This window comes from Leptidea sinapis, chromosome 14 (genome assembly GCF_905404315.1).
Source record: "Leptidea sinapis chromosome 14, ilLepSina1.1, whole genome shotgun sequence".
NCBI lineage: Eukaryota > Metazoa > Arthropoda > Insecta > Lepidoptera > Pieridae > Leptidea > Leptidea sinapis.
In genome coordinates this window covers 5,397,321-5,423,065 of record NC_066278.1, presented here as the reverse complement: position 1 = coordinate 5,423,065, position 25,745 = coordinate 5,397,321, and the positions used below count along the sequence as shown (strand labels likewise).

Sequence of the window (25,745 nt, the reverse complement as noted above, 5' to 3'; positions counted from 1 at the left end):
ACCCCGATATCTCGATACTTAACATATCCGGGTTAAAATTTTGAAATATTTTTCGCAGAAACCCTTTAAACAGTCAATGACTTTAAACAATCTCGCACACAATCTTGCACAGATACCCTGCGCTGTAATCTTAGTCTTGTGTGACTTTAACGAGCAAAATGTCGAATGGCTTCGGTCGCGCACCACACACAACTGGAGCAGTTTTCCGAAATAAAGATCTTTATAAGTACAACGTGCTTCATCATGTGTGTACGCGGACGATGTTGCGGGTATCAGCTAGTGAATAATAAAAATATATATATCATGAATTAATATAATAAGACTATAATTTGTGTTGAGAATTCATATAGATCTGATAGTTATGTTTGCAGGTACAAATAATATTCGCCTTATATATTGTAATATTTACATATATATTTTCCCACGAGGACTAAAGGACGTCTTTGCCAGACAGTTAAAGTTTCTTTACTCGGTGTCACCTGCAAGGAACGATTGGTAATTATTTTAAAATAGCACTATTTACGTGAAATTGACTTACAATATACTAGAGTAAAGACGAAGCATGCGAAAGAGAAGAATTTCTCTAACGGAAATATAGCAACTGTTACTGTTATCGATTTTGAGTGATAAGTCATTGCTCGCGGCAGCGTCGTGTGCCGGGTCTTCCCTTCGCACTTTTTACTGAGCGATGGCTGGTCCATGCTTCAACTCGTGAATGGGTGCTGCGTGTGTTGCCAGGTCGAGGTTAATTAATCTTTGCATTTGTTCATTATGACAATCAATCAATCAAAAATGTATTATTTCGTAGATAAATTGCATTACACTTGAAATATGTAATTTTCTCATAAAGCTCGTTCGGAAGGCAGATTCCTTAGAGAGGGACGAGCAAGAAACTCTAAGGTTGCTCTTTTCCAAACAGAATGGTATTACAGGTTCTTATTTTCAATTAAATTTACAAATCATTTCAATAACGATATATATGCAAAGTGATACAACAACAAATATCAACAGTAATCACGACCATCATGTTCACGAAGCATCCTTACACAAACAATGAATTGAAGCTCTGAAGATTTATGCATCCAGTTTATTCTTTAGTACTTTTGAATGAGTTTAAGCCTAATTGAATAAATAATATTTGACTTTGAGTTTTTTTGACTATACAATGAGCCACGGTTGGCATTATATTTAAAATACTAATACTTATACAAATTAAGGTGGTCACATGCATTATCATGCTGTCAGATCATATAAACGCTAGTATATTCTTAAGTCTATAGATTTTAATATCATAAACCCATTTGAAACAGCTGCTCTGGTTCCACATGATTAAATTATTACATAATTTCTTTAGATTACCTAAAGATGTTTAGATTACCTAAAGAAGTTATGTAATTTCCAGTACAGCATTTCTGAAAACAATAATATAGTTCTATTTCTTCTTGTCCTGCAAAATTAAACATATCCAAATGTCGTGATTTTTATTGAGTGTAAATTCGGCCAAGTTTTGTCCCCTTGACAAAGGACAAAACTTGGCAAACTTGGCGTATCCAAATGTTTTGTGTTTTCCTTAGTGTTAATTCCAATATTCGTCTTAAAACAATATACAGATATTGCTATTCCCGTCTCATCTTGCCACCCCTTACAACATAAACCAGCAGCCTTCCGCTGCTATGTTCACAGATTAATGTCAGTCCCACTGACCCGTGAGCCTCGTGCCAGAGTTTGGCGAGTCAACATGTCCTAAGGATGCCTCGTGTAGAGGCGAAACACGTGTCCAATTGTTTTAAGACGAATATTGGCGGAATGAACCCTAAGGAAAACTCAAAACATTTCGACAATTATGGATTTCCGCAAAGAAACGCCTTCGCGTACTTCAATAAAAACTTGGCGTTATTTACACTCGATAAAAATCACGCCTAATTCAATAAAACAAAATAACTTACCTGATCTCCTTGCAGCCTATCCAGTAACGTAACACAAACATCAGCCCCTCTCAGCCCCGCATCCCTGGTGACAGCAGCAAAGGCCGTCGCTTCCATTTCCATATTCAGGACGCCCATTGATTTCAATTTCCTTAGAAAGTCTAACTTGTCTGTTTCTGTATAGCTGCAGAATGCACCATCTGTTCTAGCCTCACCTATAAAAATATTTCACAAATACTCGTGAAAATTATAATTTACTAAAGTTATTAAATTTCAGTCTGCAACCGGCTCTCGAAAATTTGAACCCGTTATGCTGAATCACTCGATAATTTTAATTTTTTTCCGGCTGCTTGAAAAATACTCGATAAATTGAATAAAATCAATGTTAATTGGGCCCTTCGGTAATTTGAAGTTAAAGGTGTAGTTAAATTAACATGCCACAGTTTGAAGTCCGGGCTTCCCTAATCTCTATAATTTGAAGCTTTTATCACGCAGATATCAGTCATTATGTTTTACGGATTTCTTTTCGAAATATAAATTGTGAATACATATATTTTTGTATTTAATTACATTGCATAATAATAATAAAAAATTATAAATCATCAATTTTGATCACTCTTATTTAATTCACTCCTCCTCGTGGTTATTTAAGCGCTTGTTTTTTTTTATTGAAAATTAGGGATGAGACGAGCTGGACGTACAGCTGATGGTAATTGATACGCCCTGCCCATTAGAATACCACTCACGATTCTTGAAAAACCCCAAAATTTCTGAGCGGCACTATAACTGCGCTCGTCACCTTGAGACATTTTTTATTTTATTTTTATTTATTTATTTGTTTTCAACACTTACACCTAGCTTTACAGGGTTATTCCTAATGCGCTAGTGTAACATTCATCTTATAAAAATAAATAAACATTTAAAATGAGCATAAACTAAAAAATAACATATGGTACCTTATCTAATTATATACACTTAATCTTATATTAAAAAATTAATACTAAAGAACCTAATCTAGTAATTATTATAATACATAAGATGATAAGTCTCATTTGCCCAGTAATTTCACTAGATACGGCGCCCTTCCCAACAATTCTGAGCGGCACCACAATTGCGCTCGACACCTTGAGACATGAGATGTTAAGTCTCATTTACCCAGTAATTTCCCATCAAACCGAAATACAATAATGCTTACACATTACTGCTTCACGGCAGAAATATGCGCCGTTGTGATACCAATAATCTAGCCGGCTTCCTGTGCAAAGGAGCCTCCCACTGGTAAATGGCTTGTTATTTTTATCTCCTTACTATTTCCACAATTCTGTTTTCTTTAAACCCCATTCCAATATTATGTGATATGAACTTCGAAAATACTATACGAAATGGCTGGAAATGATAAAAGTGTTCAATAAAATAAACGCACTCCAAATTTGAATAAAATAACAGTTAGAACTTTTTAAACTGTAACAATATTTACGGCCTTGTTACACATAATCAGATAATTATCATGTAGCGGATATGTCAGGAAGAAGAAGAATCTCCTCTGCAGTGTAACACTAATATCAACAGCATATTCTCAGAATAATCTAGGTTTTTTTGTGTGGCAATACCGTTTGTCTAGAGGTATACAATATGCAGTAGGTATTATATGAAACATTTACCCCTGTAGAAATCATTTGCCGCCAAAGTGCCTCCACTGAATGTTTCAAAATCTACGCAATCGGATGAAATTGAAAAAAGTTCTTGACTTAATCGCTTGTCGAAATAAGCTGAATATTTTTTCACTTTCCCTAAGATAGCCTGAAAATATAAAAATGAATTATAACTAAAGTTTTTAATTTGGGAACTTGTTTAACGTCACTGAGGAAAAATGTTACGTTTTACGTTATGTTTTGTGCCTACAAGGCTACACGTCTACAGTCTCTTGAGGCTGTCAAACAATCAAAGTTCTTAGTAACGTAAAAATAAGATACGGCTATTTTTGCCGTAAAAAAGTGGATTTCGACAATCTCAAGGAACTTCACATTTTTAGGGTATTTTCCGTTGACCTGAAACTATGATATTTGGCAAGTAAAACCGTCTTATACTACAACTATAGGGAAAACTCTGAAAACTCCATTTAATACTAATCATCATCAGCCGGAAGACCTCCACTGCTGGACAAAGGCCTCCCCCAAAGATCTCCATGACGATTGGTCCTGCGTGGCCCTCATCCAACGTATTCTGGCGATCTTGACCAGAAGATAGTCGGTCCATCTTATCCTACCTACCTATCTGTGCCTACCAACACTACCTCTTCCGGTACATGGTCACCATTCGAGAACTTCTCTGCCCCACCGGCCGTTATCTCTCCGTTAAAATATGTGCCCTACCCACTGCCACTTCAGTTTCTCAATAATTTGGGCTATGTTGATATTGGTGATTTGGTTCTCCTACGGATCTCTTCATTTCTGATCGATTCGCAGGGAAACTCCGAGCGTAGCACTCTCTATTGCCCTCTGAGCGATCATATGCTTGTTATCAGGCCCATAGTTAGCGAAGATGTCTGCATACCGTAAGTCATTATAATAATAATAGTAATAGTTGCATATTAATGAAACTTACAATTTCGTAAGTCTTCTCCAAAGTTCCACTGCAACCCCAACTGGATACAACAACAGACCCTGCTGGTAGACCTATTCCACCGCTCGTTCCAATTCTGATGAATATTGGGTCTTTCGCTTTTGCATAATACAACATCTTTATAACTTCTTCCAGAGCTATCGTCAATGAAGGTATACCGATGCCATGCTGCAACATACAAAGCCAAACGATCGATATATAAACAACTATTTTATCATGTGATTTAAATATATACTTACCAAGATAATATTGAAAATTTGCTTTTGCCCTTAAAAGTTGTACCAGCTAGCACCAATAAAATAAAACCTGCAGGTACTTAGGTCAATAGCCGCGTACTGACTGAGCCTCGTGAAGGAAATCCTCGGTCGGTCAAGACGTGCCCCGCCCGAGCCATATGTTGTCGGATTTTGTCCATGCTCAAAAGCGCCTCGGTAAGTGTAGTTCGATTCAGGCAGGCGACGCGAGCACACGTGCCGCGTTATCTGTCCTCCTTCGAATATTTTTATTACCTGCGTTATCGCACTATCTGCTCAGGCCACCTGGGCTAGCTATTGTCATCGCGCGCCATTGTTCGGGACTCTTTGAGTCTCGCACCTGTTACGTTCCTTCGCGGAACGTAGCTTAGTGATTATAAGTGTTAATTACCCGGTTTTACGATCGTGTTAGTTAGCACCTGTGCTGTGTTTCGCGATTCTGCACGCTAATCATGTGTGTTGTGAGTGTTGCAGATCGTGCCGTGTGTGTCTTCTCCGTGGGGGCCTGCACAGCGTACATCGGGGTTCCGGCCCAGCCAGTCTACATCCAGCAAAGCTAAGTCTTAGGCTTAATTATTATTATTAATTTCTTTTAATTTTGCATACCTTATTAATATTAATAGTATTTTATTAATGTGCAAGTGCACAACTAAACTATAGTTGTCCACTTTTTCATTATATTCCCCCTCTGCCTGACTCGGGCAGCGGGGGTTGTCACCCGCTTAACTTTTAATAACAACCATGGCTTCACCAATGGTTGCCGACGAGGGCCTTCTAAGCGCCCTGCTAGATAAGCTATTTACGGAGAAGATCGCTCCGTTAATTAAGGAAACGATAGATATCCAGACAGCGAAATCCAAATCTAAAAAATACAGATCGTCATCTGACGTTTCGAGTTCCGACGGGGAATCCGAAATGGAGTTAGGTAATGCGTCCGACGCAAGTTCCGTGGCCTCGGTCCAACCGAGGAAAGTGAACACCCGATCAGCCCGTCCGCCTGTCCTTCAGGCGTACTTTGACGCGCAGGCGACCCCTAAGGTCCCCGCGGTCAGTTCTGACCGCACGGTAGCCCCTCAGGCTTCCAGTGCTTCACCGGCCCGGCCGGAATCCGCTCTACCGTCGAGAGCGGAGAGTGTCGCGTCGGATGCTGACGGCTTCATCACCGTCAGTCGCAAGAAGAAGCGCGGTCGTGAATCGCCTTCTCTGGATAGCTCACCCGCGAAGAAAGCCGCGGCCACGACTGGCTCCGCCCCCGCGTCCGCGCCCGCGCCCGCTAAAGCCCGCGTACCGCCTCCGACCAAGCGCCCGCCTCCTATTTTTATAGGGGACCGAGGCCGATGGTTAGCAATCAAAAACAGGATCCCGAAGACGCTCTCCTTCCAGGCGAGGGCGTATCAATCTCTAATCAAACTAGAGACCAGAGAGGTAGCGGACCACCGCGCCCTGACATCTCTTCTTAGAGAGCTGAGTGTGGGTTTCCACACGTACGCCCTGCCTGAGGAGAAGCGTCTGAGGGTCGTTATTAGAAACGTCCCCAAAGAGTTAGACGAGGCCGACATTCTGTCGGACCTCAAAGAGCAGGGTTACCCTGCACACGAGGTGCACCGTATGCGCGGAACCAACAATAAACAACCATTTAACATGGTTCTCGTAGTCCTCGACCTCACGCAAGAGGGAAAGGAAATCTTCAATATAAAATCGGTTTGTTCCCTTCAGGGCATTCGTACCGTAGCTCCTCGCAACCGCGGGGGGCCCGGTCAGTGCCACAGATGCCAATTATACGGGCACTCAGCACGAAATTGCGAACACACCCCGAGGTGTGTGAAGTGCCTCGGGAAACACGGCACGCCAGAGTGCCCTCGACCAGCGCAATGCGCGGAGCCCCCGGCCTGCGTCTTGTGCGGGGAGAAGGGGCACCCCGCGAGCTATCGCGGGTGTCCCAAGGCACCCAAACACAAGCGTCACCCAGGGCGCCGCCAGCCGCAAGGCAGAACAGAGAAGGTGGAGTTCACTCCAACCTTCAAACCTGCGCCGCCTCCAAAGGTAAACGGCTGGGCGAGGTCTCCTCCGGCTGCCAACGCTGCCACAGAGGCCACTTTCGCGGCCCCCGCGCCCCTCCGGCCTCCGCTAGCGTCCCGCCCGGCGGCGTCGGTCCCGCGACCGAGGCCACCGGCGCCCGCGTCCGCGGCAACAGGTAGCAAAGGCGGCAGCACCTTTGCTTTCATGTTCGAACTGTCAGAGATGTTCGACATCGATGAAATAACAGCCCTGGCCAGCAGGCTCGATGCTGTCCGGGAAGACCCGCCGTCGCTCCTGCAAGTTATGGCAGACAACGGCAAAATATTCCGTGCCCTCACCGAAATAGGGCTAAAGTATAAAAACAACATTCGCGATGCCTAATTACGTAAGCGGACGGGTCAAACCACATACGCTCCGTATAGCGTATTTTAACGCCCAAGGCCTTAAGCCTCAACTAGACTTGGTGAAGGAGTTCGCTCACGAACATCAATTAGACCTATTCTTAGTGCAAGAGACATTTTTAAAACCACGTATACGCGATCCGCGTATCGCTAATTATAACTTAGTTAGGAATGATCGCACCACCCGTATGGGCGGCACCCTCATTTATTTTAAAAGGTCTCTACACTGTATACCTATAGATCCTCCGGTCCTCACTAATATCGAGGCCTCTGCCATCCGGGTCAGTATGGCGAATCACCAGCCGATCACTGTTATTTCAGCTTATCTTCCGCCGAACAAACAAATATTAGACACAGATATAGAAGCATTACTCGGCCACGGGGCCGCAGTCATAGTGGGCGGCGATCTTAACGCCAAACACTCTAGCTGGAACAGTAGAGCCACAAATAGAAACGGAATTTTATTAGACTCTCTCACAGACACGCGGAACTTTTCAGTAATAGCACCCGACGAACCAACACGTTATCCGGATAACGTCGCGCACCGACCCGACATTCTAGACGTTGCGTTACTTAAAAACGTAACGCTCAATGTAAATTCAATCGAGGTTCTTCATGAATTAGAGTCAGACCACCGGCCCGTCGTCCTAAATCTAGGCCCACCGGTTAACTTTCAACCACCGACGAAAACAGTGATCGACTGGCAACGGCTGGAAAAGGATCTCGAGTCTATCAAGTCCGACGACCTTGACCGTATACCGGACGTCATCGACTCGGTCGACACGGCTCACAGTGCTATCTCTCATGTGACGTCACACATACAGAGTAGGATCAAGGCCTGCTCCAGGCAGGTTCCGACGATGCAACCGCATCGCCTAAACCTGCCTCCAGAGGTCAGGAACTTACTCACACAGAAGCACAGAGCCACTAGACTTTACGACAGGTATCCGTCGGTCGAGAATAGGCGCCACCTCCGCTACCTACAGCGGGTGGTACGGGAACGTATCGCGGAACTCCGCGGCGAACGTTGGGACCGCTTGCTCGGCAACCTTAAGCCATCACATGTGGCTTTCTGGAAGCTGCCTCGCGCGTTCAAACAGGAGCCGCCCACTGTCATGCCTCCTTTGGACAGACCGGGACTGCAGCCGGCGCTCGATGACGATGAGAAGGCTGAATGCCTCGCCGATAGTCTCGAGAGTCAGTGCTCTCCAAATGCAGCAGCCGACCCGACACACGTTGACGAAGTTGATCGTGAAGTTGAACGTCGCTCCGCTCTGAGCCCTTCAGGCGACGTAATAAAACCCACCTCTTACGAAGAGGTGAAACTAATCATTAAGGAGCTTCACTCCAAAAAGGCCCCGGGGCCCGACACTATAAACAATAGGGTTCTTAAAATCCTACCCTCGACCCTTATTACTTTATTGGTTACCATTTTTAATATTCTATTGTCTAATAGCGCGTTCCCCGAACAATGGAAGGATTCCATTGTTATCGGTATCCCAAAACCCAATAAACCTAAAGCTAATCCGAGTAGCTATAGGCCTATTAGTTTAATTAACTCGATCGGGAAAATTTACGAAAGATTAATTCTCGCGCGTCTTAATCATTACATCGCGGAGCTTAACCTGATACCCGACATACAGTTCGGATTCAGAACCGCTCACTCGTGTCCCCAGCAGGCTCACCGACTCACCGAGTACATTCTCATACGGCGTCAATTTCACGCTACCACGGCAGCCGTGTTTTTCGATGTCGCGAAGGCCTTCGACAAGGTATGGCACAACGGCTTAGTATTCAAGCTGTATCAACTGGGAGTGCCAGACAGGCTCGTGCGCATCATTCGAGCCTACCTTACCGATCGCTCCTTCCATATCGAGTAGAGGGCACCCTATCCTCACCCAGACCCATCAGGTCTGGCGTGCCACAGGGTTCGGTCCTCTCTCCCACTCTTTTCTCGCTCTTCACGAGCGACATTCCCAAGTTTCCGAGTGTCCAGCTCGCTCAGTACGCTGACGACACGGCACTCTACTTCGGCTCCAACCGCTCAACCTTGAGCAAGAACATTAAAGTGCTTCAAGCCGCCGTCGATGAACTAGGCAACTGGTTCAGAAAATGGCGGATTGAAGTGAACCCCACCAAGAGTGCAGCGGTACTCTTCGGTAACGCGAATAGCATCCGCGCTAAAAAACAACCGACCGACGTTATTAAACTGTATGAAACACCCATACCGTGGGTTAAGGATTACAAATACTTAGGAGTCACGTTCAACAGCAATATGAACTTCAAGAAACATATCGATACGGTATGCAATAGAGCCCGATTTGTCCTCAGTCGCCTTTATCCACTTGTGTGTGGGCGAAGCAAACTTCCGCTCAAACACAAAGTGACGCTGTACAAAACCATCGTACGGCCCATACTGTCATACGCAAGCGTCGTTTTCGCGCACACCCGACCGAGCTACTTACGTCGTTTGCAAGTAGTTCAAAATAAATTCACGCGCATGACAACCGGAGCCCCGTGGTTCATCCGAAACATTGACCTTCACCGCGACCTAGAGCTTCCGTCAATAGCTCAACACTTTAAAGAGATCTCGCGACGCTTCTTTGACAAGGTGCCTAACCATCCCAACATCTTGGTTAGGAAGGCATGCGGGTACACCCCCCTTCACCATAGTCTCAACCCAATAAGACGTCCCAGACACGTAACGGTAGACCCGGATGACGACATCACCATCGCGAACGCGACACCCACACAAACACCGACACAGACACGCACACACCGCCTTCGCAGGCGTAGGCGCGGTCAACCACCGCAAACCACTGGCACTCGTCACTCTGACGATGGCCAGCGGCCCGCACCCTAGATACACCACACATTGTTTTGATACCCGACGAGACGTTAGTCCTCGTCCTGTAATCGCTTCACTACACTCACTCACACACGGACTGACTGACGGACTGACATACACCACTTATACTTATATACTTACCTTACATACCAATTATACTTACAATCACAAACACACTCCACAAACAGACACAAACACAAACATACATGCACACAAACATTTACACTACGTACATACATACAAACACACATACTTGCAATCATAAACACATACATACACACTTACATACATTACACAAAACATCACCACACTCGCCGGCGAGTGTGCTCTTATCACCTTTTCATCTTTCATCTTCATTTCATCTTCATTTTCATTCTCTCTCCTTCCCACAAGCACACAGCCGGTCTGAGGTTCGAGTCTCCTTAGGAGACGCCCCGCGACTGTTGTTGCGTAGTCTTTGCGGCCTCCACGGCCCACGTCCTACTTCGCTGTGAAAGCCAGAGCTGCTAACAGCACAGAGGAGGTTTTAGTCGGTATGGGGTGTCCGCTTACGCGGACACCCCAATGCAAATCTGGCTTTGCAAATCTGGCTTTAATATAAGGCACGTGAAGTCTCTGTCACAGTGTACCTTTGTATATCTCTATTCGACTTTACGTTAAGCTGAGAGTTCGATGGATATTATGAAAATAAGGAACGAGACGAGCAGGACGTTCAGATGATGGTAACTGATACGCCCTGCCCATTACATTGCAGTTCCGCTCAAGATTCTTGAAAAACCCAACAACTCTGAGCGGCACCACAATTGCGCTCGACACCTTGAGACATGAGATGTTAAGTCTCATTTCCCTTCAAACCGAAACACAGTAATGCTTACACATCACTGCTTCACGGCAGAAATAGGCGCTGTTGTGGTACCGATAATCTAGCCGGCATCCTGTGCAAGGAGCCTCCCACTGGTGCCTGTCCGTGGTAGCCTCATGCAAAAAATCTACAGGCCGAGGCGGCTTATCACGGCTAACGTTGTGCCGCAAACGTCCGCGGCTTCCTCGCGATGCTGCTCGCTCAGTCAGGACCCGGCTAATGATTTTCTATACACTTATTAAGGACGCGTTCTCAAAACAGAGAGGTATCGAATCGCACCACTACATTGACACCGCTCAAACACATACACGTACTTAAAGCTAATAGCGGGAATCAAATGAATTTGATACTTTAGCAAGTTTGAATTTTGTTTTTTTTTTAATACATATGTATTTTTGATAATTGGTTGGTGTATTCGTTTAGTAGTTAAATATTGAAACTTTAGATGGCAGTTCCGTCGCATAACGTCGTGTACAGTAAACGCAGTTTTTTTAAAATCCAAGATGGCCGCCATGAAAAATTATGATTTCAGCAATATGGGTATCGTATCCAAGGTTATCGAGGGTGCAGAGTACGGTTTTGGGATCATTTTTGAAATCCAAGATGGCCGCCGCGCAAAATTATGATTTCAACAAAATGGGTATCGGATCCGAGGTTATCGAGGGTGCAGAGAACGATTTTCGGATCATTTTTAAAATCCAAGATGTCCGCCGTGAAAAATTATGATTTCAGCAATATATGTATCGTATCCGAGGTTATCGAGGACGCAGATAACGATTTTGGGATCACTTTTGAAATACAAGATGGCCGCTGCGCAAAATTATGATTTCAGCAATATGGATATCGTATTCGAGGTTCTCGAGGGTGTAAAGAACGAATTTGGGATCATTTTTGAAGTGAAACTTCTTTGCCCGCATGAGAGTAAAATTTTTACGGATGAAACGGAATAAAGTGTCACGAAAATGAAGGACGTTTTTATCCAAGAAGAGGGGAGGGAGATTGAGTCTGATTGAGATAGAGTGAGAAAATGTGAATGTAGTATGAAGCAGACGTTACCGCTATGAAGTAAAACAAATTCACTACTAGCATTGTATCATGTAGGTTTAGCGTGCGGCCGCGAGTAAGTAGAACATCTTCCCTACTAGCTTTGTATTGTACAGGTTTCATGAGTAATAATAATTAGTAAAACATCTAATAATTTCTAATATTGAGAAAAATAAATTGGTTTAGAGAACAGATTAGGATAATTATTAATATAAACGAGATTTAAAAATTGGTTTTCACAAATAAGTTTCAATTCTGACATGTGTACTTTGTACGCACGCCATTTCTTGTGTTGTCTTGTGCTTTGGACGTAGCTTCCTCCCTAAGGACACCTCCCCTACAAGTGGAGTTGAAAAAAATACTGGAGACTAACCTTGTGGGGTATCGTTGGATAGGTCTTTGAAAGTTAGATTCTGGTTTGATACATGACATTTCCTTTGGTCTTTTGAAAATAATGCGGGATTAAGGAAGATATACGTTACATTTATGTAATAGCTTATACCTTATGATTACAATATCTATTGAAATAACTCTTCTTGACATAATATGGTGGTAATAATTGATAAGAAGGGTAGAGCTTCTTGTGGTTAAAAAGAGGAAGAAATTTTTTTTTGCATGTAGAGTATCATTAGATAGGTCTTTCAAAATAAAATTTTGAGATTTTTTTAATTAGATTGGTAACGGAATGTGTTTTCTAAATATTGTGGGTGAAAAGTAGAAACGTAAATATTTATATATTTCGGGAATGAAGAATTAATTTAGCATGTGGGATATTGTTAGACAGGCCTTTTAAAATAAAATTTAAGTTCATGAATGAATTCTAATTTTGACGATGTATTTACAGTCATTTGACACCAATGAAGAAAATTTTGTATATTTCATAGGCGCCATCATGGATTTTGATTTTGACCCGATATTCGTTATTGTTGACCCCGAAAACCATGAAAACAACACCCATGAAGAGAAGTTAGTAAATTTTATAGGCGCCATCATGGATTTCGATTTTGACCCGATATTCGTTATTCTTGACCCCGAAAACCATGAAAATGACATCCATGAAGAGAAGTTGGTAAATTTCATAGGCGCCATCTTGGATTTAGATTTTGACCCAATATTCGTTATTGTTGACCCCGAAAACCATGAAAATGACACCCATGAAGAGAAGTTGGTAAATTTCATAGGCTCCATCTTGGATTTCGATTTTGACCCGATATTCGTTATTGTTGACCCCGAAAACCATGAATATGACACCCATGAAGAGAAGTTAGGAAATTTCATAGGCGCCATCATGGATTTCGATTTTGACCCGATATTCGTTATTGTTGACCCCGAAAACCATGAAAACAACACCCATGAAGAGAAGTTAGTAAATTTTATAGGCGCCATCATGGATTTCGATTTTGACCCGATATTCGTTATTCTTGACCCCGAAAACCATGAAAATGACATCCATGAAGAGAAGTTGGTAAATTTCATAGGCGCCATCTTGGATTTAGATTTTGACCCAATATTCGTTATTGTTGACCCCGAAAACCATGAAAATGACACCCATGAAGAGAAGTTGGTAAATTTCATAGGCGCCATCTTGGATTTCGATTTTGACCCGATATTCGTTATTGTTGACCCCGAAAACCATGAAAATGACACCCATGAAGAGAAGTTGGTAAATTTCATGGGCGCCATCTTGGATTTCGATTTTGACCAGATATTCGTTATTGTTGACCCCGAAAATCATGAAAATGACACCCATGAAGAGAAGTTGGTAAATTTAATTTTTTTTAATTTAAATTTTTAAGGTAAATTTAATTTAATTTAAATTTTAACACGATGTCGATTTAATATAGACCTTATATTTAGGGATGAACTTAAAAATCACTAATTCTACAAAAAAATAAGAAATATCATTTTTAGAAAATCTGACTGCTTACAAAATATGTAAAGTATCAAAGACAGTATTGTATAGCTTATACAAAATATTCATGTTCGTACAGCGATCTTTTCGAGTACGAGCTGCTGCTTACAACTGACACAGAGTCTACCCACGACGGCGGCCGAGCGCGGACTGACGTTGTTTCGATAGATCTTTCTGTGCAATGCGTACGGAGTGACAAAATAAAATAACCCTTAATACCACACTTTAAAGCTCATGCTTTTCAGAAAAATATATGAATTTTAGACGATTCATTTATATTTTTTAATGAGATTATTTATAACATATTCATTAATTTATTTATCGTGTTTTTGAAAATATTATATCTGCATTCCTTACATAATTTTTAAGAGACAAAATTATGTAAGTAGTAGCAGAAAACTGATCCTGAATGAAGCCCCATTTCGTCAATTTTGTGTGAAGAGTTAACGGATAATCGTTTTTACGACATAAAATATCAAAATTTCAAAGCAAAAATTTCCCGCTAATTGGAGATAAAGAAGTAATCTATTTATGGCAATTTTTAGTTTTGTTAGAATAAGTTTCATTTCATCACAAACTCTACCGAAAATGATCTTATTTTTGTCGGATTCGTAAACGCGTCCTTTAGACATATTTTTCGCAGTCTGAGAGCGGAACAGCAAAAGTGTGCTTAAGACAATGTAAGCACACATTTCTCCTTAGTCGTATTTCAACTGACACTGTTCGAATCGGGTTCTTAATTCAACATACGTAACCTGAACTGAATAAATGTTTTACATTGCTGCTTATTGACCAAGAATATTTTAGAAACTGGAGTAAATGCGGCAATGTATAGGTATAGCAGTCGAAAGCTAATTACGGTATAATTTGTGGCATTTTCCATATTTCGGCTTTGTTTTTATACGACGTGATTTGTCTATATATATATATATATATATATATAGTGATAGACTTTGGTACTAGTTCTGTGAGAATACTTAAGGTTACAATGGTTCTTGAGTGTTTGAGTCATTACTGCGTTTGAGTAACCAAATTGAAACACATGAACTGTAACTAAATTTCCTAAACGTTAGATAGGACGAGGAGAACCCATTCCGTGGCCTGCGCGGAGTCCATACTTAAGGCGAAGGGTAAGCAGAAAACACGCAAACAAGGTGTTTTAGACAAGTTTTGTGGTGAAAATATAGCATTTGGAGCTATGAACACTACTAAGTCCTGTTCCTATCCTTAAGTCTCATTTGTAGGTTTCTAATGCTTGCTGTTGGTTATAGTTTAACACTCCAGAGCCTTTTTGAACTACCACTTTTCTTAGCAGTTAAAGAAGATTTTTCGCATGGCATTATGCATTTGTTTAGTACAACTCTCAGAAAGAAAAGTTATTCTAATAGCTTGTACTTTTTGTGTGTAGGTGCATTTTTTCAAATTAGTAATGAATAGCGAGGATTTTAAGCATAAAAACTGTTAGAAACTGTTAAAATGTTACGTTTTCCACGCAAGAATATTGAAAATATTGGCTTTTTACATAGATGGCGGGCCGGCAGCCGTGAGCTCATATCACTCAAGGTCGCTGGCATTTAGTGTCGCCTTAACATACTACTGAACCGTAACCAGTGCACAAGAATTCAATATAATATGTATATTGTAAACTCAGAATACATTGTTCTGTATTCTGATGTTGTAAAGTAAAATAAAATATTTTCTTTATGTTTGTGAAAAAATAATTTAATGATATTTAAATAAATAAACGTTATTTTACTTTTTTTGGGATTTCTGTTTTGTTATGCCGAAGAAGTATAACTTCTTGCGTGCGTAGTGCGTACATAAATTCACATACACTTTTTTATGAATGAATTATACCAAGTGAATAACGAGCCAACTTCAACTTTAAGTACCTATATATAAAGACAACAAAACATATACTCACACTAACACAGAGTACGGGTCCAACCTTGTACATCGCATATCGGTGAGCATGTTTTACCAAGTTGACAAGATCACATTCCACGCCCAACAAATTACTCATGTATTTAGCCATCTCCATCATCCTCTGTTTAGTTCCACCCATGCACACAAACTGAAGACACATTTATTGAAGTAGGCAAAATTGAAGTAGGATTTCCACAAAGTTACTTTTTTTTGAGCCTTAGTGTTAATTCCACCAATACTCGTCTTTAAACAGAAAAAAAAGGAATGTGTGGTTTTATGAAACCACGGTAAAAGTGAAACTCTTTTTGACATTATAGAAATTAATTAAAAAAATTTGGGATGATATTCCATTAAGGGTATAAAAATCGCTTTATCAATCTTCAATCTATAAAAGCACTGTCAATCACAATAGATATATTGTTACCTTAGAATATAGCATGTTTTGAATCTATTATTGTTTAAAATCACCGTAACTATAAAATTTATGTTTTCTTTTATATTTATTTAGAATCATTGTTCTCATGTAAGAGAACTTTTGTTATTTTTGAGAAATAAACTCTTTAAACCTATATATACTTGGAAAATTGGAATGATATGAGGAATAGTCTATACACTACACGGTCAGCTGCTGCGAACTATAGGCGCCGCCCGACCGTCACACGACATGCAACACACAGACGAAAAAGTTTGAGACGATGTAATAAAAGTTTCACTTTAAAGCTGTCTGCCAGTCGCGTGCCAGAGTTTGGCGAGTCAACATCTCCTGAGGATGCCTCGTGTAAGGCGAAACACGTGTCGAATTGTTTAAAGACGAGTATTTGCGGAATTAACACCAAAGAAGGCTCAAAACATTTGGATGAAGACGCGTTAATGAAACTGTTATTTTGCGGAAAAAAATAGCTATTTAAAATATTGTTATAAATGATCCTCATAATATAATTGACACTAAAAGTCATCCCATAATAAAATTTTAATAATCACTTCTTTGTCTGGAAGTTATCAAAACTACAAACTTCTTACGGCCTTACAAATAAAGTTGGTATAATGTTATAGTTGAGAAACAAACCAAGAATATGAAAAATCAATCAATACGTACATAATATAGTAAAATCGTAACTGGTGGTTTTTTTTTACATATATCTTCCATATGCAGACAATATGGAAGATATATGTAAAAAAAAACTATTATAGGGGGACTTTGTGAGCGCAATAGAACCGAAAACAACGATTTTAGAATTAATTGTCTGGTTGTCTGTGTACGTATGTGTATGCTAATTCATCTCAGTAACGGCCGATTTAAATGCACTGTTTTCACTGTTGCGTTGCGCTTTACTCCACATAAGATTAAACCTCTTATTCATAATTGTCCGCTAACTAAACAGCCGCTAAGGAGTGTTTTTTCTCATTCTGACTTAGGTCAATAGAAGAAGACGGAGTGCGAATTAGCAATGCTTTAAGTTAGCAGACTATTATGAATAAGGGGGTAAGTGTTTGTTTCATTTCAATCGGTTCATAAATAAAAAAGTTATATCAATCTTATATTATGTATCTTATGAAGCCTACTAGAATTAGTTACAAGCAATCCCTTATTTCTAGTGTTATAATAATGAAAATCACTATTAAGAGCAAAAAGGTGACTATTTTTGTAAACGTATATTAAGTTTTCATAAATTTACTGCCAATGAACAGTCATAATATTTATTACTTTAAAATTTTCTTTGAGAGACTGTCTATAACCAAGGTGATGTATAGCACGAACTATATCAATTTTTTTTTTTTTTTTTTTTATGGAATAGGAGGACAAACGAGCGTACGGGTCACCTGGTGTTAAGTGATCACCGCCGCCCACACTCTCCTGCAACACCAGAGGAATCACAAGAGCGTTGCCGGCCTTTAAGGAAGGTGTACGCGCTTTTCTTGAAGGTACCCATGTCGTATCGTCCCGGAAACACCGCACAAGGAAGCTCATTCCACAGCTTCGTGGTACGAGGAAGAAAGCTCCTTGAAAACCGCACTGTGGAGGACCGCCACACATCCAGATGGTGGGGATGATATCGTAACTTGTGGCGTGTCGTGCGAAGGTGAAATTCGGCGGCAGGAATCAGGTTGAACAGCTCTTCGGAACACTCCCCGTGATAAATGCGGTAGAAGACACACAATGAAGCGACGTCTCTACGCAACGCCAAGTGATCCAGCCGTTCACAGAGTACTGGGTCCCCGACAATTCGAGCTGCTCTGCGTTGCACGCGGTCAAATGGATCGAGCTGATACTGGGGTGCGCCAGACCAGAGATGACAGCAATACTCCATGTGAGGCCGGACCTGCGCTTTGTAGAGCGCTAGAATGTGGGCCGGCTTGAAGTATTGCCGTGCTCTATTTATGACGCCCAGTTTCTTTGAAGCCAGTTTGGCTTTGCCCTCCAGATGGCCACGGAATTGGCAATTGCTCGAGATTTCGAGACCCAGTATTCCGATACTAGGCGAGGCTTTAAGGGAAGTGTTCTCGAAGAGCGGTGATACGGCAAATGGGGTTTTTTTAGTGGTAAACGCGCAAACTTGAGTCTTCTGGGGGTTAAATTGGACAAGGTTCAACTTACCCCATTACGCGACCTTCTCGAGAGAGGACTCGATAGAAGACACAAGTTTCACCCGGCACTGGTCGACGTTTTCCCGAGAGAGACCTGCATGGCCCGTGTATACGGCATCACCAGTGCTGTCGTCTGCATAGCAATGCATGTTGGCGGTGTCCAACATATCATTGATATGCAGAAGAAACAGCGTGGGAGATAGCACACAGCCTTGGGGCACTCCAGCGTTCACGGGCTTGGGATTCGAGCAATAACCGTCGATAACGACCTGTATGCTGCGCCCAGTGAGGAAGCTGGAGGTCCACTTGCATAAGCTCTCGGGAAGCCCAAATGATGGAAGTTTTGCGAGGAGCGCCTTGTGCCATACACGATCAAAGGCCTTCGCTATATCCAGACCAACTGCCAGGCCTTCCCCCTTGCTTTCAATAGCCGCCGCCCATCTCGCCGACCGACCATGGCGAAAGCCGTACTGCCGATCGTTGATCAACTGGTGACCCTCAAGGTATACCAAGAGCTGGCGGTTAATTATGCTCTCCATAATTTTGGAGAGTAGGGAGGTAATAGCAATAGGCCTGTAGTTTGCCGAATCCGAACTGTCTCCTTTTTTTGGGATCGGATGGACAAGGGCTGACTTCCATGAATCAGGGACTACGCCTTTTGAATAAGAGTGCCGGAATAAACGCGTTAGCACCGGCGTCAACTCAGGGGCACACGTTCTAAGCACGATTGGAGCCCGGCCCGCTCGACTTCCTGACGTCCAACGAAAACAGAGCTCGCCTAACAGTTTTCTGTCGGAACTGTACTTCAGGCATGGAGCTCTGACACCGCGGGATGGTCGGCGGTGTTTTTCCGTTGTCGTCAATAGTCGAGTTGGAGGAAAAAAGAGTGCACAGGAGATCGGCTTTCTCTTTTGCCGTATGGGCCAGGGTGTCATTCCTCATGTGCAACGGCGGCATGGACGGCTGGTTGAAGTTACCAAGAGCAGCTTTCGACAACGACCAGAACTTGCGTGTTCCGGTCGGGTAATTGGAAAGCTGCTCGCCAATTTTGACGACGTGCTTCGATTTCGCACGGGCGATTTGCCGCTTAAAAAATCTGGAGGCACGGTTATATTTCCTCTTCAGAACTTTGCAGTTCGGATCCTTTGAGCCCAGCGCCGCAACCCAAGTTCGATACGCCTGTTTTTTGCAGTCAGATGCTGCTTTAACTGACGCATCGAACCAGGGCTGTGATCTGCCACCGATCGGTACTACAGAGCTTGGTATAAAAATATCCATGCCCTGCAGTATCACATCGGCTACTGCAACGGCGCAGGCACTAGGATCATCCGAAAGGAAACAAACCCTGCCCCAAGGGTAGGATGCAAAAAAGGAACGCATCCTATCCCAATCTGCTGACTTGTAGTGCCAAACGCGGCGGGTCGCTGGTGGTCTGCGACGTTGGCGTCGGATAGGCACTACACTCCTGACCAGGCAATGGTCGGACGTTCCGAGAGGGGCGTCGACAGAGACCTGGTAACCATCGGGATGTGTAGTCAGCAGAAGATCTAATAAGGACGGCATGTGGCTATCCACATCCGGGAGCCGCGTCGGCGACTCAACCAATTGGGACAGACCATACGCCAATGCAAAATTATGCACAGATCGCCCTGCGTAGTCTGTGGTACGTGATCCAAGCCATTCGGCATTGTGCCCGTTGAAATCACCCAAGACTACGATTTCAGCGGAGGGGATCTGAGCAAGCACGTCATCAAATGCCGCTTGAACGCAGCCCATGAGGTGATCCGTTTCTGCGTTACCACTATGGGACCTGTAGACACACGCATAGATGCGGACGCGGTCCTCTAAATCTACGCGGAGCCAGAGAGTAGACAGGCCCCTACCCTCAAAATTGCCGAGACGGCGACAGCCGGCAGGTCGAGATATCTGCGTCTCCGTAAGGAAACACAAGGCCGGCTGCGCCGTCTCAAGGTGGTGGTGGACGGCGTTTAAGTTGGAGTGAATTCCCCGGATGTTACAAAAGTCCACATTAAGCGTGGAGCGGGGTGCCGTGGTGTTGCTGCCCTGTTTGTCCTGTGACATACGCGGTACTGTGCCCTCCCCAGAATACGAGGGGCAGCCCGAGCGCGAATGCTCGGGCTGCCCCTCGTATTCTGGGAGGATTCGGAGAGGGATTCTCCGGCTCTACAAGAGCCGGTACCCTCCTGGGGTTATTTTATTTTTTAGGACCGCTCTCATATTTTGTTGGGGGGGGGGGGGGGAAGGGCGGGGGGGGAGGGCCTCCGGTCCTCGACACTAACCTATGCGAAACATAGCGGCACTAGGCCGCTACTTCACGCCGGTATTCTGTGCGAGTGTGGTAAGTAGCCCGGACGAGTCTGGCCCGATTGTGCTGACGTCATAAGACAGCAGCGTGACTCTCCCACTTTCAAAAAGCCCGTAGTCGCCTCTTACGACACCCTTGGACCTACTACCCTATTCTTTTTACGCCCCGAGGCAGCACAGGGCAAAATGTCAATGTCAGCAGCATGGCCCCACAGTAAAATACCGTCATTATGCTGTGAAAATAATTGAAGTACACAAATCTAGCGGTCGCAACATTAGTGTACTCTCTCATCTTTTTAACGGCATATGCCGCAGAGCTGAGTCTATCTGCTAGTTGGGCAATATGTGGACCCCACTGAACCTAACCACCATTGACACAAAAAATATATCAAGAGGCTCTGTAATAACTCTGTTTCCAGAATTGACCATCGCCAAGTGCGAGCAGGTGAGGAGAAAGAGGCATGCTTTGAAAAAATTTGAATATCGCTGGTGCATTAATATTTGTCAAGGCATAAATTAAATCGTACGGAATCATCAATTCGAAGTTATCATATGAAATGGCACATCGAATGGACATGAATATGAAATTCAACGGAAGTTCTCATGCATAATCCGCACTGATTCCTCATGGATACTGATTTCTATGGACAACATCGCTCGCGCTCATCGGTCTGTTGATGTGGAAGCGTATATGCTATTGGTCGGATTTCGAAGTTCGGATTGGACAACTCGATGTCCCAACCTCAATCCGATACAGCATGTCTTGAAAAGATGAGTATAGTCAGCACGGTTGGTTCTAGTATTTCTTGATTTTTTGGGCCAGGAACTCTCGCGAGTACTTCCTGAAGTTTTTATCAAATTTTCATGTCAAAAGGATCAATAGTTTCAGAACGCATAGGAAAAAACATACAAACATAGATTTTTATTTATAAAGAAGAAGATGAGGTTTTGTCAAAAGTGTTTAGTGGTGGTAAATTTTTGCCGCTTGGCCATATCGCAAGAGCACTCCTCTGTTATAGGTAAAAAAAAGTTAGCAAACTTCATGGAATTTTTAGTACCTTAACATCTCCGAACATCGACGGCAAGTCGTGAGTGTGGGTGTCAAACCCTAGATGATATAACACATCAACTTTCATCTTCAACACGTGCTCATTTCGTAATATAATTGTCCCGTCATTATTTCTGGAAGGAAGAAATAATGAATCAATTTTGATTAGATTAGTCCAAACGATCAAGTGTAAATGAAGATTTTTTTGTTTTTTTATTTATTTTAGATGTAGCAATAACTCAACTTAACATTAACAATTGATTTGCACTTACATACTAATTCTATGTAGGTTATTCTAATTAAGTACATTCAACATTTTAAATAAGAAAAAAATAAGTAACTTAGTAATAAATATTTATTCTAGAAACTATACAATGTAAATAATTATAATGTGGTAAGTGTGAAATTACCAAAAATAAAAGTAAGAATTAATAAGTCATTAACAATCTAATACAAACTATTATCTACCGTGGTCGTTATTTTTTCTAAAACTTTATTTCTAAATGACTTAAACGTGTCGTGAAAAATGTCAACGTCATAATCGTTGATATCATTGAATGTTGTAGATATTCTATTATAAGGATTGTTTCACATTCGTTCTAGAGTAATTATTTGAAAATATTTTATTGATCAATAGTAGTACTGAGATTATTATAACATTATTATAAGTACTGAGGTAGAGCCAAAAGAAAGGAATGTTATTTACTTTAATCGGCTTTGCCAAAATGCCGTTTTGTGTTTCGCTAGGCTGGGTTAAACAACAACAGTGTAAAAACATACTTGATAAATTTTGTTTCTCCACGAGACAACCATCTAATTTTGCAGTTATCGTAGTGTTCCTCCCAATTTTTGAGCGTAGGTAAAATGAAATCGCACGTACAATCCATAATGTCAACAATCTGTCTGAAAACATTTTTAATATAAATTAGGTTAGGTTTTAGTTATCGGTTGTTTGTAACAAATCTACCTTGTGCTATTGTGGACTTATTATATTCAAGGTATTAATTCTTGTATTTCTATGTACATATTTGTTTATATGGGAAGTAATACTTATCATAATATAATAATATATTAATAAAAATATATAAAAATATAATAATAATATTGACACACTTTTTACACAAATTATCTTGCCACGAGAGCATGCATAGCCTGTGTTATGGGTTACAAGACAACGATATATTTAATACAATATACTTACTTAAACAAACATAAATTCATATAAACACACATAAATACATTTAAACATCCATGACTCGGAAACAAACATCCATATTCATCATATAAATGCTTGCACCTACCGGGATTCGAACCCGGGACCTCTAGCTTAGTAGGTAGGATCGCTAACCACTCGGCTATACAGGTCGTCATCTATCATGATTTAACGATACTTGTTGTTTTATATAAAAGAGGTAAACAGGCACCATGGACGACTGCAAAACCAAGATTGGGATTATGCTCTTATCTTGACAGTCCCTAAGTCGTCCCCAGGAAAGGGGAGAGGGCCATCTAGGGACGCATAAAAAAATGAGAACTTGTCGGGAGTCAAGAAAATGTTCCGCACCTCAAATCCGGTACATCTCCCGTTGTTTCTGTGGGTACCTAGGTCTTGATGACCGAAAGGTCGTAAGGACTATGGGAAGGAGGTGGGTACCCTAAGTCATCTGCTGCATGATCCGGAGCGGACGTGGGCGTCCTACATCAGACAAAATATGATTTTGTCACCAATAAACTTAATCATTCAGCATATTATTGCAAACTCCTCGCATTAAAAACCCTCGCCTTCGCTTTGGACTTCTGTCGGCTCGTTTGGATCAACCTATTTCCAACCCTTGTATCACAATTTACCATTTAACGTTGTTATTTGTAAAAGACAAACATATGACACGAATAGAAATAGACTATAATATAATAAGCAGGTTTAATAGGGAAGTTCAATTAATAAACTGACATTGAAATGAACCACTAATCCTCAAATTAAGGATTGTTCTCCGCTGCGACCAGACACCGCACTACCGCAGAACGATAAGCTTTTTTATCACGGCATCTACTAGATACTTGTGTGCGTGACATCTTGACACTCAATGGCAACTTTCAAATTTTGTAACATACGCTTCGTGTATATTGAAATCGTTTGTATCGTTATATTGAAATTAATAAAAATAGTTTAAATAAACTAAAAAACACGCTTTGGTTGAAAAGATAATAGTTGAACATCAATTACTGCCATATCGACGATAGATGAAAAAATTATATAAATTAACAAAAATATTTTTTTGCAAATTGAAAAATGGGATGATTTTATCAAATTAATGTATTGTAATCGATCCTCCTTTCATCTACGAAGTTTGAAATAAAATCTGGCCGTTTAAAGTGGGTCAAAATCGCGCCTAAATGAGTCGGTTACAAACAAACATACATACAGGTGAAGCAAATAAAAAGTAATAAAATACAATATACTTACTGATGATAATATGTGATCCAAGTGTCTTTCTTATTTCTTGTAGTATTTATTTTTACAATGTTTTACAACGCAACCCCGGCATTTTAGTTTCAATTATTAGCAAAGTTTAACAGAACATGTGGCCCTTCAACGTCGCACAATGTTCTAGACTGGCTCGAGTACGCCCACTTGGGCGTAGTATTAGTTGCCGCACTTTGCGACTACACCTGCGGTATCTAGTTGGAGCGCAGCGAAGAACAATATTTAATCTAAGCACTAATCATTTAGGCAATAAATAGAGAATGTTTGCAGAACCGCTACAACTTTTGTTTCCTATAATTAACACTTATTGGACTTGTTATTAAAGCTTTCAACTTGTCACGTAAAAATTAATGATTAATCTATACCTTAACATTTGAAAAATATTAAAGCTGGGTAATTTGCTCATAATTAAGGTAATTACCGTAAATTAATATAATGACCTATTTAATTAATAGTTTATTTAAACGTTGCAATTGTTAGCTTTACATTAAAAAAAAGATTTCAACTTCACCTACAACAAATCCAAGGAAAGTGTTTATTTCTACTTACAACAGGAGTCTATCATAAATTTCTCTGATCTCTTAAACTAAGTAATCAAAAATTAATTTTAATGAAGTAGGCGTTACTTTGCGGAAATCCATAATTATCCAAATGATTTGAGTTTTCATTGAGACTAAGTCACGAGACACGAGTCTCGTGCCAGATTTTGGCGACTCAACATGTCCTGGGGATGCCTCGTGTAGAGGCGAAACACGTGTCGAATTGTTTGAAGACAAATATTGGCGGAATTAACACTAAAGAAAACTCAAATCATTTGGATAATCATAAATAAGTAAACTTAAATAACTATAATATTAACTTACCATACGAAATTATAAACTGATATTATAAACACTTATAAATTTCAAGGAGTTAAATACGATTTGAGTTCGCGCGATGAACTTAGGCCAAGGCTTGTAAGAGAATGTTAGAATTTATCGTAACTCGTATCAAATATAAATTGACCCGTGGTAATAAAACAATCCATTAATTTATTATAATTATTGGATAATTGTTTTAGTAAATTTAATTGCAATATTGAGATTAAGCTCGTAAAGTAATTATATAATGATATTTTTTTTCTTTCAATTTTATTTTAAGAATATAATATACAGATCATTTTATACGTGAGAACGCCAGAAGCGCCCCCCTTTAAACATCATCTTATACTAGACGTGGGACAAGATTGTGCTCGAGCGTAGTAATTTTATCTCTCTTAGCCGTTGTCATAATAGAAACAACGGAATCGTTTAGACGGAGCTTAGCATTCATAAAAATATATTTAAACAATATATAATAATAATTTCTTTTGCTGTTTCTTCTCTCTCATAGCGCCATTTGTTTCCGAAGCGGTGGTGGTGTTAGAAATGACATCAAAGAGAATTCTAAAGGAATCAATTTTGAGAAAAATAAAGCCGTTTATAATTATTAAGCTTAGAATAGTACGAT

At 41.2% G+C, this 25,745-nt stretch overlaps 1 protein-coding gene across 3 annotated transcripts; it reads right to left on the bottom strand.

Annotated features, from left to right (window-relative positions):
- Window positions 1–299: 299 nt before the first annotated feature.
- On the bottom strand, window positions 300–25,210 carry LOC126967829 (uridine phosphorylase 1-like). 3 transcript variants are annotated; one of them, XM_050812516.1, is made up of 8 exons: window positions 25,121–25,210; window positions 22,553–22,675; window positions 21,783–21,906; window positions 15,812–15,961; window positions 4,530–4,715; window positions 3,587–3,725; window positions 1,947–2,140; window positions 300–479 (listed from the first exon to the last, which is right to left on the bottom strand). In XM_050812516.1, exons 2-8 carry the CDS (start codon window positions 22,657–22,659, stop codon window positions 390–392), a joined length of 990 nt encoding a protein of 329 aa, XP_050668473.1. In that variant the 5' UTR covers window positions 22,660–22,675; window positions 25,121–25,210; the 3' UTR covers window positions 300–389. The 3 variants fall into 3 exon arrangements, with proteins under 3 accessions (XP_050668473.1, XP_050668472.1, XP_050668474.1); XM_050812515.1 differs by having other exon boundaries at window positions 22,553–22,671; window positions 25,121–25,136; XM_050812517.1 differs by lacking the exon at window positions 25,121–25,210 and having other exon boundaries at window positions 22,479–22,622.
- Window positions 25,211–25,745: the final 535 nt, after the last annotated feature.